The 14,458-nt window shown below is 39.8% G+C and overlaps 1 protein-coding gene across 1 annotated transcript in view; it reads left to right on the forward strand.

Moving 5' to 3' along the window:
- LOC117491237 (voltage-dependent calcium channel subunit alpha-2/delta-1) overlaps positions 1–14,458 on the forward strand; it is a 54,648-nt gene that overhangs the window by 16,985 nt on the left and 23,205 nt on the right. The window contains exons 4-10 of the mRNA XM_034141115.1: positions 1,385–1,444; positions 2,181–2,216; positions 3,073–3,202; positions 9,178–9,309; positions 10,284–10,353; positions 10,740–10,790; positions 11,007–11,106. Coding sequence (XP_033997006.1) covers positions 1,385–1,444; positions 2,181–2,216; positions 3,073–3,202; positions 9,178–9,309; positions 10,284–10,353; positions 10,740–10,790; positions 11,007–11,106 — 579 coding nt within the window. The remainder of the gene's footprint in view (positions 1–1,384; positions 1,445–2,180; positions 2,217–3,072; positions 3,203–9,177; positions 9,310–10,283; positions 10,354–10,739; positions 10,791–11,006; positions 11,107–14,458) is intronic.

A 14,458-nucleotide genomic window follows, 5' to 3' on the forward strand; every position in this document is an offset into this window, starting at 1 on the left:
ATTCTAAATACATTTTAATTGTAATTTTTCTAGCCTAACAATTACTCTCATTCTGGACCTGATCTTGCACAGAATATAGTTTTTGTTACAAATACTGCAATTCACATTCTAATCAAACAATCAAGTGATTTTCAGCCAACAAAAGTCAATGCAGATAATAATGTCAAAATCAACAAAGATGCAGTAATATTGTAAATTGTAGTTAAATTGTATCCACTATGATGTCCATTTAGTGGATCGGTGATACATCAGAATTGCCTCCAACATAAAATCTATACTTTTTCACATTTTCACAATTACAACACTCCTTAGATGTTACTTAATCTTCCCTGGTTATATTTACTAGGCAAATATCTCTGACTATGGACGGATTGACATATTGTCCTGAGCTGTTGAGCATTTCTAGCGTCTGTGGCCCTTGATAAAACTGTGTCGCACTTACAAGGGATAGTCATTGTATAGGGTGATACACTAGTGTCCACTGTGGTGGATGATGTGTAACTATACAATCAGAACCCATTCACGTACAAGAAAATGGCTTTGAATAGCTGTCTCTGCAGTGACCAAAATATGAGTGAAAGTAATCTAGTCGGACTTGTTTAAGTATGGATAGTGCTAACTAATCAATACTGTTGAGGTTATGGCTTGGCATGGTTCCTTACAGGTACTGCCTGTCTGAAGTTTGTGGTTGATCTTATTCTCAGAATTCTGGTAGCTGGACCTCCCGACTTATTTTTTTAAGGCATTTTATCAAGTGAAGCATTTGCGTGTTTTAAGCGTATATCTAAAATGAACACGTCGAAAGGGCATTTTTGCAGTGCATTTCAGTGCACTGTGCATTAGTAGTGACATTTTTGAAAGATCTTTTTGAAATGCATTTTCAATAAGGAACTACTCTTACCTCTGTTTTTCATTTTTCTCTATTGCTTGTTGTTAGAGATACGTGTAGAGCATTTGTCAGGCTGATTACATTTATATCCCCCTGTTATTTGATCCATTGTGATTGACAGCCTCTCAGTTGGTAATCTATTAGCACTTGACTTTATTCACTAATCTACTGTTTCTACACTGCTGACCCCCCCCCTTTCTCTTCCTTTTTCTTTTGCACTCATTTTCACACACAAAAACACGACTCTCTTACATTACAACCTTTTCATTCTGCTTGTACAATACTGTGGTGTGGCCTTTAGCTAACAGTGCTGTAAGACCCTGATAGCCCTGTGGTTTTAGATTCTAATTACTTCTCTGTCTCCTGAATGTTCTCTTTCGTGCTTTTTTTACATACTCTTCTTTGCTCAGGTTTTCTATAATTAGACTGATGCCGTGCAGGATGCGTGCTTTGTGCGATTTCCAATCTAAATCCCTGTCATATTTCACTCCCCAGAAACTGGCCACAGCTGCTGAGAACTTCCAGATGGAGCACGACTGGAAAGACGAATTTGAGGTAACGGAGGGACACGAAACTACAGACACACTCTTACAGCAATACCTACATAGGCTAAATGTTTTACCTATGTGTTCGTTTTATGCGTGTGCATTATGAACTGTATGTTTGTAAAACAAAGGGAGAGACATGAACACAAGAACAGTAACTGCCAATCACTAAATCCGGATTTACTGGCCATAAATTCTAGTCATAATAGATTCAATCTGTTTATGTCTGTGTCATTAGCAGTTATTACAGCGTCAATGTGTTTATTGCATTTTATACACTGTGTGATGACACCCCTAATTCCACATGGCAGATACTGTGCTTTCTAAGAATCACAGTGGCACACAAACACAACGCAGAGGAAAGCGGTGGTCAGGAAAATGACTTGTCACCCAGACAGTCAAAGATGTGTCTGAGCTGTGAATTACCATATTGCTTTCTCAATTGCGAGGAAAATGTATCCATGGAGCATTGCAAATGGCTGTGGGCACACAGACACAGATGTAAAAAGAGGATACTTTGCACACTCAGCTTAACTCATGCAGTATTCATTTGATCGGAGGCACAGACTAGTGTCTTCATTAACATAAAGCTGGAGAATTCACTAATGGAGTTGACTGCCAACAAAATAAAGAGCTGTTTAGAAATGTATTAAGCACTTCACGATGCACAAATGTTGCCCTTTTTTGTGCAACACCCTAAAGCAGCCACAAAGTGATATTTGGGCTTCCGTGTGACTTGTTTACAGGGCGATGACATCTCCTACTACAACGCAAAGGACAATGTGAGTGTGCTTCCTTCCGCCTATTTGCTCTCCCCTTCCATTTTAGCCCCTGCAAACACACAGGTCACACTCAGACACCGGCCGGTAATATGGTTTTGCTACACAGCTCCGTCTGTCTCTTGTCCTCCCTTTCAACTCCTCATTTTCACTCCTCTCCTCTGTTTCCTTTCCCTATTCACCACTTTCACATGTTATTCCTTTATCCTTGCCTCTTCTCCAGGCTTTTCTTCCTGTGTAGCTTTCTCTCCCTCATCCCTCCTCCCACCCTCTCTCAGGTGAAGAGGTTTTCTGCCATGTTTCTCCTCTAATTGACAGATGAGATGTATGAGCTGGCTACACTGTTGCTTTATTAGGAAGCAGCGGTTCACACTCTCTCTCCCTCCCCCCTCTTGCATTTTCTCTCTCCCTCTCCACCTCACCATCTCATTCCCTCTCTACTCTGCATTCCTTCCTCCATATCTCATCATGCTTTTCTTCATATATCTCCCCGTCTGTACTGCACTCATTGATGTAAATTGGTGAATGCACACTATGAGTTATACATCTCCACAAGGGGCATCGGCAATCTGGCTGTCTCTTGCTACTGCTCCAAAGTAAAGATGATAAGAAGGCGAAATAACAAGATATCATCAAGAATACGATGATGCTACATACACAGTATTTTCTTAAAAGTGCAGCGATGACATTATCTCCTCAGACAGCAGGATGTAGAATCAGTCCTGTGCTTTTAAATAAACCCGCAAACTGTGTCATGCATGCATTGAAGCTTCAGCAAACAAAATAAAGGCTTTGAATGATATCTTCAACACACAAAAAGCATTACTGTCTGCATCTTGATTTTCCTTTTTCCCCTCAGCTGGATGCAAATGAGACGGAGGGAAGGAAATTCAGGATTCGTCCAGACTTTAAAGAGGACCTGTCATTTAAACGTGTGACTGATTACAACCACACGGCTGTCCACATCCCCACTGACATTTATGATGGCTGTGAGTAGACACACACACACACACACACACACACACACCACACACACACACACACACACACACACACACACACACACACACACACACACACATACACACACACACACACACACCACACACACACACACACACACACACACACACACACACACACACGCACACACACACACACACACACACACGCACACACCACACACAACCAAGTGGTAACCATGGATACAAGTGACACACCAGCCCATTATGAAATGTTGTTTACAGATTGCTCCTCTAGCAATTTTGCCCATGGTTAAATGATGATTTAAAAAAAAAAAAAGCAATACAGCATAATAGCATCTTCTCCTGAGCCCCATTCTCTCTTAGCTAAGCTGTGTGTCCTTGGGAAGTAAATGAATGGAGGGTCCTCTAAATGAAATGAATTGATGTTTTTTGGCCTTTGTCCTGAGCAAACCCATCAAGCTTTTGATAATGAGTCTTTTGATTCCTTCTTTTAATGTGTCCTGAGGCTTAAATGAATTATTTGAAGCATAAGTGTACGTAAAAGTTGGATTGATTTAAATTCAAGCCAGTGGTCACACTAAAGGTGAATTATTCATTAATTTTAATACAATACTGTATTGACAAGGTGCTTATGTTTTCGGCTCAGTTTGTCTGCTTGTCCACTTGTATGTGCATGATTTTAGAACAACTACTGGCTCGATTTTCATAACATTTTGTGGAAGGAAGTAGTATATACCAAGACATAATCCAATACATATTATGTTTTACTTTTGTTAAAAGTGTGTGTTGCATTTATATGTCGTAGGAAAATTGGAAAACAGCTATCAACTTATCATTCAAGGGTGGTTTTCACTATAAGTAATGTTTTTTTTTTTAGGCGGAGGTAAGAATTTACCTTTTTTTACTATGTTCCATCTGAATTTACTCTGACACAGAAACATCTATATTGATTCTGACACTTCTACATCCAACTCACAGATGTAACCTTGCTTTGATAAAATAAATTATTCATATAACCCTTTTAGAAGTTAAGTTATAGTCATTTGTTTTGGGCATAGCATTTTCGAGCCTGAAACCTGAAAAACAGGCTTGGTGCTTAACAGGTTAAAAGTTCTGGGCAAAAGATCACGTCTGATGTTTTAATCATAATTATTTTACCTACACTTAATAATAATAGCATGTGTGCAGGATAAGCATTTTACAACCAAGAGAGGACCATTTCACTGTAGTGCCAGAACAGAACCTGCTTGATGGCCCTTTGAATGCATCAGGTTGTCAGTAGTTCTGGACGTGTATGGCATTTTAGTTCATGTCTTTTTGAAAAGAAATTAAGGTTATTACAAAACTTACTTGCATCCATTTAATTTACTGTGTTAAAAAAGAGAAATGTCTGATCATTTCATCATCATGTGGTGACATTTACCTTGAGTGGTTCAGAATAATTTGATTCTCTAGAGTGCCTGTGACATTAGCACAGCTCAAGTTGAATGTTAATGACTTAAGGATGTTTTTTTGAATATCTTAACTGTTGCCTGAATTATAGGCATATTATAATTGAACTGCTTTCTTTTTTTATCAAGTGGGACTTAAGAGCGATCCACACTAAGAACAATAACTAAAACCATAACTATAAATATAACAATGTGAGCATCCACACTGTTGATGACTGCTGTAAACACCGGCGCCGAGCCCACGCTGCGCACTCCAGCTGTGCGGGGCCCCAAAAACGATGTTGATGACCTATTACTGCTGTACATTGCGTAAAGAAAGAAATTAAAATAAGGATATGATTAAAAGACAAACAAAACAGTTGAGAGTATAGCTACTGCTGTGCAGCATAGCCATGGTGAAGGAGTGTGGTGAAAAGAGAGGCAGTATATTACAATAAGTAGACACACTTTATTGCAGCCTCCTGTCTTGAACACATACAGTACACCTTCATATTCGATTGGATTTTTTTTTGGATTTCTTCAGTGTTTTTATTGTAAATAAACCCGCTCTGAAAGTGATCCCAACAATATCCCTGCCACTGCCTGTCATTATAGGGTCTGGACTCTGGCATGCACTTGAGTAGGACAATTTCTTTAAATTATCTATTCATAGTGGTCTTTAAAGTTCTTGGTGTTAATGACCCTTTACAATGAGCAGTAAAGTGCACGGTGCCTTGCTCAGGGATACTTCACCAGGAGACATGGTTCATGATTACTTTAACAGTCCAATCACCGAGTACTTCCTCCAAACACCAGCCTGCTTAGCTTGTGCTTGTGTATTTGTATATGTGGTTGTATGAAACTGAGTTTCTTTGTGGGTGTGTTTAGATATTCAGTAATTACACTGGGATGTTGTGCGTCAGCAGTGACTTGGAGGGACAGCAGAATAGAGTGACTTCCTCAGCCTGCTGGGGAACCGTCTGGCCCCAAGGTTAACCACTTTGCCTGTCCTCTTAACCCCAAACACAGGGTCAGCAATGAGGCATGAGATGGGCACACACTTTTGTCTTTGTATTTTATCTGTAAAATGCAAGCCTGCTTTATTAGCATGCCGTTGAAATTGTTTCTGACTTTGTGATTTGTTCCCAGGGATACCTCTCTGGCCATAATCTGGGCTTGGTGCCATGACTCCTCACACTGCTTTTTTAGTTAAGGGTTGTGTTTATTGGTAGCCTGTAATGAGTAAACATAGCTGCTGGGACCTATACAAGATGGAAGTCTGATCTCAGTGAGATAAAACACACTTTTTTTAGAATGGTTCAAATAATATATATATATATTTTGTAAACAAAGAAGAGTCCCCACAGGAATAGCAAGAAAATATGTGTGTCTTTCAGTGTGACCTGTCGTATATTGTGTCAGATATTGGCACACATGAGGGACAAAAAAAGATTTGATCTTCACCCTATAAATGTTCCAGGAATAGCCTCTGCTCAACTGGAGAAAATTGAATTTTCCGGGTAAAGTGGGAGGCAAGTTTATGAAATCACCTTCTATAGGCATCAGCATGTCACGTGTGTGAAACGAGTGTACAATAAGAAGCAGATGTTCAGATGACAGAAAGGTCACATCTGTTGGCCTGTTAAGGACATGGGCACATGTGTGGCAAAGAAAAAAAAATGGTTGAATTCAGTGTATTGCTTTTGGAAACAGAAGCTGTAAATATATTCATGCAATTTGTCACCAAGGCTAGGTAAAAAAACACTATCTTCCGAGACGAACAGAATAAACCAACCAAAAAGAAAGACAGCAACACTCAGAGTCACAACAGAGAGAGTGAGACCGACATAATGAGATTGACAGATAATAATAGTATTGAATGAATAATGACATTCATGTTTACTCCTGTAATAAAGGAAGACCCCAGTTTGCCATAAATTAATTAGTATAAGTTTATTCAAGCCAATATATTATGTTATTCAGGAAGAGCATACCTTCTCTGGCCAAGGCTTGCCTTCTACGTGTCACCCTGCCATTCTCCACCCCTCTTTGGTTGTGATTGTGGTCTTTCTCATGACACTTAGCTCACCTCTTCATTGTTTGTAGGCGTTAGATAAAGAAGAACATTTTGATTGTGAATTTATTAAGTTAAGTCAGGTGGTTTTGTTACATTTGGTCCAGGCAAACTGTCCATGTCTTTTAGAGTCAAGCAAATACTGAAGAGCATTAAACCTGCAATTCTTTGTATATAAATGTGCTAGTTCCACATCTTCAATAAAACGTGTAAATTATGTTCCAATCTGGATTGAATTAGAGGATAAAGCAGGGTATGTTTTAGGCCATCTTATGGTTGACAGGTTGCTACCGTTGTCTGGTCTTGCTCTTTTCCTTTTTATAGCGTTTACCAACTTTAACCCTTTCACAATGTGTATTCAGTTCATAAAAGTTAAAAGCTATATATTGGTTGCATAAAAGTATTAAGTTAACTTGTGACTTCTAGTCCCAAATACTAAGATGGCAGCAGCGAAAATGCAAAATGTAAGGCTTAAAAACAGTAGTCTAAAACCAACTGGTGATGTCATGGTAAATAATCTTGCTTTTCATCAAATTATCAACAGAAAATCAATAAAATTATCTTTTGAAGAAGCCTAACTATTGCTTTGAACCTTTAGGACACTGTGATGATCTAGTAGGAGCTGTTGAAATCACTGTCACAACAGGATGAAACACATCCCTATATCATAATGAGTTGGTGGATTTATCATTATTTTTTATCCTTTTAGCACATTATGTGAGAATATGGGGATTGACTTCCTTATCTAATGCAGTGAAAAATAATGTACTCCTTTATTGTTCATTATAAACTAATCCATGGTATGCAAGTGAATTATATTGCAGCCCTTATATCCCACAGAGATGAATTCATCATAGGGTGTAGATTCAGTGTGGCATCAAAGCCACGCCGCCGAGTGCAGCCAGGGAATTCATTAGTGTCAGAGGCAATATGGGCGACTAGAGGATACTCTATCCCTTTTTAAAGCAGCAGGAATTTAGCTTAATAAATATTACGACTGACTCAGGACTACTCTGTTGTATGAAAAGTGCTATATAAATAAAGCTTTATTATTATTATTATTATTATTATTATTATTATTATTACTCAAAACCACTGGAAACACTAAAAAGCAACATATGACCACTGGGTTAGCCTTTTTGACTGTTTGTGTATGTATAAATGTGTATCTGACTACCCAACTATGTGGCTTAACAGCTTTGAATAGGTCTTTGTGACGATAGCCTTGCACCTACCTGTCTGTCTTCATCAGTCTTCACTCACAATTCACACATACAGTTAGTAATTTTCTCATCATCTAGAAGGGATGTCGTGTTATTTTCTCCTTCTTTTTCCTTTAAAAGGATACCCTTAATGAGGGAAATACATTACTGAACACACACACAACATGCTCTCTCTCTTTCTCTCTCTCTCTTTCTATAATACAAAACATGCACTCCTGGCAACTGAGGCTTCATTAACTCTCCCCTCTTGAGAGATGCATGCTAATGAACAGTGTTTGCTTTGCACATCAATGAGCCACGTCACACCCAATACAGGATACCAATCTATCTCACACGCTTTTACATACACAGAGGCATTCACATCTGGATGTACAGAGACACATTTCAAAGCTTCTATACAGTGCTACATTAATATAAAGAAAGAGAATGGAAGAAATGAAAAGAGGGAAAAGATAGCTGTATATAGATAGACAGAGCAAAGATGGAGTTTGGGCAGCATGTGCTGTGTCTCCATCCATCATAGTGAGTGTTATGTGGCTCTGAGCTGTCTGGCTGCTGTGTCATTACATCCATAATGCCTGTTGCCTCTCACAGCACACACCATCAATCACACGCATGCACACATACAACCACACATAGACATGTTAAATAAAAAAAAATGTAAATCATCGCAACGCCAGAAAACCACTCCTCAGTATCTGTTGCTAAATACTGGTGCAGGCTGGGTGTGCTGTCCTAATATTTGATCATGCGTCCCACTGGGTGAGTGGGCGGGCACTGTGCGGCTGAATCTCAATGAATGTGTTGATCCGCGATGTCCACATGTCTCGGACAGTCCACAATGTCCTTCTCTTCAGCCATGCTCTGTCCTTCGATCGTTATTGTGGAATACACATCAAGGCATGAATCAGAATCAGATTAGTTTTGTATTAACTTATTTATCCTGAGGGTCAAATTGGATACAAAATTGAATACAAAACCATAGAGGAGTTAAAGTCCAAATGTGTACATTGCACCGCAATAGATAACAACAATAACTGTACAAATATACGGCAGTGACTTATTACTAATAATTATATTAATGCTCAAAACCGGATTATTGCTCAAAATGTATGGTGTAATGCAGTGATCATTCTGAGAGTATTATAAGGGTGTAAACTGTAGCCCAAGTATTTATGAACACAATCTTCCTACAGTGTTTCCTGTTTATCTTGTGTATTGAAAAGTATGTGTTTGTGTGTGGATTTCCAGCCACCATCGTGCTGAATGAGCTGAACTGGTCGGACGCATTGGAGGACGTGTTCAGAAAAAACCGAGAGGATGACCCGACCCTCCTCTGGCAGGTGTACGGCAGCGCTACAGGCCTGGCTCGCTACTACCCAGGTAAAAAGCAAAAAAGGGCAAAAAAACAATCTTTCTTTGACATTTAGCAGAGAGAAGAAACATGATCGGTTATTTGGCCTCCTTAATTGTTTGTGTATCTGTTTATATGACACTGAAGCTGTTTGAGTTTCCTACCATAACAAATCAGAGGTGCACTTACTGTATGAGCCATAATAATTAGCTTGACCTCACGTGCAGCATCTGGCTGTTAATCATAACAACAAACAGCAAGGGAATATGTATCAAAGTGGCCTTGTTCACACATCACTGAGCAAATAAGCTCAATAAATTATCTCTATTGCACTACTGGCATTGATTTTGTATGTGGTTCTATACATAATGTCAAACTATCTTAAACTGCATTAGTCTAGTGCTGCACGCTATCGTGAGTTTTTTCTTTTTGCCAAGCTATTTCTATTCATGAGATTCCCTGTCATCATGGACACTATATAGCTTTATGGGAAAAGTTTATGTCTAATATTCATGAATTTTCATTGTCCCTGAATTAATTCCTCTTTGTTCCCGTTGTTACCTTTTAGCATGCATGATACAACAGGCATTCAGACAAGCGCTTACTTGTAGTTTGGTGTTCTTCACTTATAGCATACTGATAGAAATCAACTGAATATTGTCAAAGCAAGTGAATCCATTGACTTGAGCTTCACTTATCAGATACAAATGTTGTTTCATTTCCTTGCTGTTTATGTCTTCGTGAAAACATGTAGATGTGAAGTGTTTAAAATGCATGAGTCCAGCCAGCAAGCAAACTTTTCCTTTGTCAGAATTCTAACCTTTTTTATATCTTCCAAAAATGATTGCCAGTGATTAGATACGGCTAGACTTAATATAACACTGCATACTGCCAGATATTTGAAGATCAACATTTCAGTCAGTGTCAGAAATTGGAATTTGTGTTTTATTCCCTTTTAATAATGAAACGTTTTAATCAACACATACATTATGTCCTCTCAAAGCCTCTCCCTGGATGGATGCCCGCAAGACCCCCAGTAAGATTGACCTGTATGACGTCCGCAGGAGACCATGGTAAGAAACATCTATTTACTGTCGGTGCCAATTCAAGCCTAATATGTATAGTCTTATGGGTTTAGGGTTATACATGATAGTTAACTTATTCTAGTTAATTGATTGGTTGTTCTTTAAATATATGTGGCTTCAAGTTTTTGGGCTAGTTCTGATAAATTATTATTGTATTATTATTAACATACAGTGCAATTGCATTGTGACATATTAAAGTCATATTGTGTACTTTTTTTGACCAAATGATGTTTCATTCAAATCATAAATGTACAATTTGGTTTAAAAGAATTAGAATTGGTCTGAGAGATTTTTGTGATTAAGTGTAACCTTAAACTGCTCAGAGTGTGTGTGTCTCAGACCAGCTTGTCTTTCATTCATTCATGTTCATCTAGGTACATTCAAGGAGCTGCCTCCCCCAAAGATATGCTAATCCTTGTGGATGCGTGAGTTACTTTAAAACCTAATTGATCCATAACCTTCTCACATCAGTCAAGATTTCCCCTGATTGTAACACATGCCGTCCTAGATTTGTAATATAATGTTATGCATTTCCCAAGACAGAAGCAATTCTAATTATATTGAGTCAATTCTCATCTTACCAGAACTGAGCAGACAGATTGCAGTGAGAAGCTGCTAGATATCCTGTGTTGTTGTTACAGGAGCGGGAGTGTGTCTGGCTTGACTCTCAAACTGATCAGGACCTCCGTCAGTGAGATGCTGGAGACCCTGTCTGATGACGACTACGTCAATGTAGTTTATGTGAGTATTATGAAACCCATCACTTGCTGAGCGTTGGGTGGTCTGTTTGTCAGAGAGGAGGGGAGCATGATGCACGCTGAGAAAAGGGGCAGAGTGACAGACGGATTCAGAATGTAGCGCTTGAATGGGCTTATGTACATTTAAAAGAATATACACACATGGAGACCTGTTGTGCACATGCCCACACGTACACAACATACCCCTCCCCACACACAGACTCACACAGGAGAGACAGAGATGGATGACACGTAATGAAATATGGATTTCTCTGAGGCCTGGCCACCCTGAAACAAACCTTTAATGAAATACCCACTGCTCTATTTCGTGTACAGGATTACAACTCTGCACTACATGCCCTCTCCCCACCTCTTTCCCTTCGTGTGTGTGAGTGTGTTTGTGTGTACATTCCCACTTCACCTAAAGGAATTAAAGCTGCACTTCTGACAAGAGTGCACCCTAGGATACACTCATTCATCACCCGCTTGATCTTTCCATCACTCTTACCTTTCATTATTGAGGCATGCAATTCCTCTCAGCATTTTTGCAGTACAGTATAGCTCCATTCATCTCTTTGTGTCAAAGAATGATCTCCCTGTACATTTTGCGCACCTCCTCTTCTATATACATTACCCCAACTTTCCTCCTTTCACTGCCTCCACTTTCTTTCCCTTCATTTTGACTTTTCTCCCCCACCAATCACTTCCATAGCTCTCCATTTCTCCACCTTTTTCACCATCTATTCTAGGCCTTCCACGCTTGTGATTACACTCAGAAAGAGCCAATCAGAAGACTGTGTGATGCTAAGATGGGTGCCTGTGGAGGTGTTTATTGAGATGGGTCTTTATAGAGATTGGAGCTGTCTTCTTTTGCCTAGCACAAAGACAGCCATTCAGACTCTGTTTCCTCTCTCCAGGGATCCTTTGTCTTGGACACAATGTATTCTGTTTCATGGTGGACTTGTGATTCTGCAAAGATTCGCAATTATCGGAATCTGTCAGGGAGCTCAGTGTGTTCGATGTATGAGTGTCTAAGAAAGAGACGCACACATACTGAGACAGAATGAGTGAAGTCCAACTAAGTTTTGACTTACAACTTTTTAGTCTGAGTTGTTTTCCCACAATCCTGTACAACGGCATCTCCCCCACTGCTGTTAGCAATCTGAGAAGGATTGAAAGGCTTACATAGATGTTTTAAGGAGCTTAAAAGATAACTTTCAAGTCCTCGATTTTTCCAAAGCTACCCAAATGAGACAACAATACACTTTAATAAACCATAATCACCATTAATTACTTTGCAAAACCTCATTATTCTGTCGCTCTGACACCTCTGTTTCTCAGTTTTTTCATCTGTTTCTTTCCCTCATTGACTCATCTACTCATTACACACACACACACACACACACACACACACACACACACACACACACACACACAGACACACACACACACACACACACACACACACACACACACACACACACACACACACACACACACACACACACACACACACACACACACACACACACACACACACACACACACACACACACACACACACACCCACACACACACACACAGCTCCTTACGGTTTTCCCTGAGGGTGTTGTAACCTGACACTAAATCATTAATCTCTGATATTGCCCATAAATCCCTGCTCATTAACAGTAGCCCAGGGACGTTGGCATTTGGTCATGGAAGATGGCCACACACTTTCTTAACAGCTGGAGTAGGTCAAAAGAATGCTAATGGCTGTTCCTTTCTGCTCATTCTTTCCACTTGTTTTTTTCACTTTCCCTCACCCTGGCACCTCACTGGGCCTCCGTCACTTTCATCCAGCCTGTTGGGCCGTGATAGCAAGGTGTCGGTGCTGTTAGCCAGCGTCAGTCCAGTGGGCAAGCCAGGGCACAAAACCTGAGCAGCAGGGAGTCCCGCGGGATTAGGGATTGAAGATTAGCCTTCTCTCTTGTGTCATCACTAATCCATTCCCAAAGCAAGTACCTCTACATGCACATACAAGCGCACACACGCACATAGACAAGAGCTGTTGTAATAGGATCACAGGGGAACAGTGGAATTTGCATTAGATTGTACTGTATGCACATTTGTTTGCACAGCCTGCATTACTATCTAAATACAATGTGTTTTTTCCCTAATTGTAAAGGCGTTTTCTACATTTTTGACAAGAACTGCTGATCTACAACAATGGTATCTTTCTAATCAGACTAAGATTGATGTGTCAAATACTTGAGCTCATACTTTTTTGTACACGATACACCATCTCACTGCTGCTTTAAAACCTGCTTTTTAAACCCTATATTCACTATTCACACCTTCCCCCCTCTCTTTATGTCCTCTTCCTGTCACTTCCTGCTCCTCACGCTCCCATATCTCACCTTCCACACTTCCCCTTTTAATAGATTATGTGATAAAAGATCCCTGTCTGTGCTACGGGGGCAATTATGTGAACTTCCATTGTGTTTGTGTTCACGTGTGAGATTGAACGTGTTTATGTGCTGTCGCCTTGGTTCAGTCTTTTTGTCAAACCACAGCCGTGTGGTATTGGCGTTCAGTCCAATGGATACGTGTATGTCTGCTATTGTCAATCTAAAAGGAACTTCAAGGCTGTCAGCCTCCTTGGAAACACACACACACACACACACACACACACACACACACACACACACACACACACACACACACACACACACACACACTCACACACACACTCACACACACCCATACGTTCATGGCTCTTTTGCCTCCTTGCCTGCCTGCCTCGTACGACACATAGATTAGTTTAGAGCGATGAGGTAGAGTATTGTTTTAGAATAGTTCTGCAACACAATATATGTGCTGGTTTACTACGCTGCTATCCTGTGTGCTTCATATACCACTATTAAACATTGTACAATTGAAATCTGTTTTCTGTTCCCACTTGGACAGTCTGTTTCCTGTTGTTCAGACATTTAACAATGAAAAAAATGCACCATCAGTTAAACTTGGAGCACAGTACAGACGGAGGCAGGCTTTTTGTTAGTGGTGGGTGGAGTGTTTGTGCATATGTGTTCTGTTGGGTGGAAATGAGTAGGTCTCACCTTTTTTTATATTTAAAAAAAAAAAAAAAAACGATGGTGCTGCCTAACCTTGATCTAATATGGCAGAATCTTGTTTCCATGGGTACCAAATCTTTGAGCTCCTAGGATGTGAAGCAATTAGTGGGCCTTGATGAATGTTTCTGTTTACCACAGCCTGATAACAGCCAAGGCCAGGTGGGAGTGTTTGTGTGTGTGTGTGCTGCATTTGTAGCATTTATTACATATGCATACATGGCGTAATTGTATGAATAATTT

This window comes from Trematomus bernacchii, unplaced genomic scaffold, assembly GCF_902827165.1.
Source record: "Trematomus bernacchii unplaced genomic scaffold, fTreBer1.1, whole genome shotgun sequence".
Lineage (NCBI taxonomy): Eukaryota > Metazoa > Chordata > Actinopteri > Perciformes > Nototheniidae > Trematomus > Trematomus bernacchii.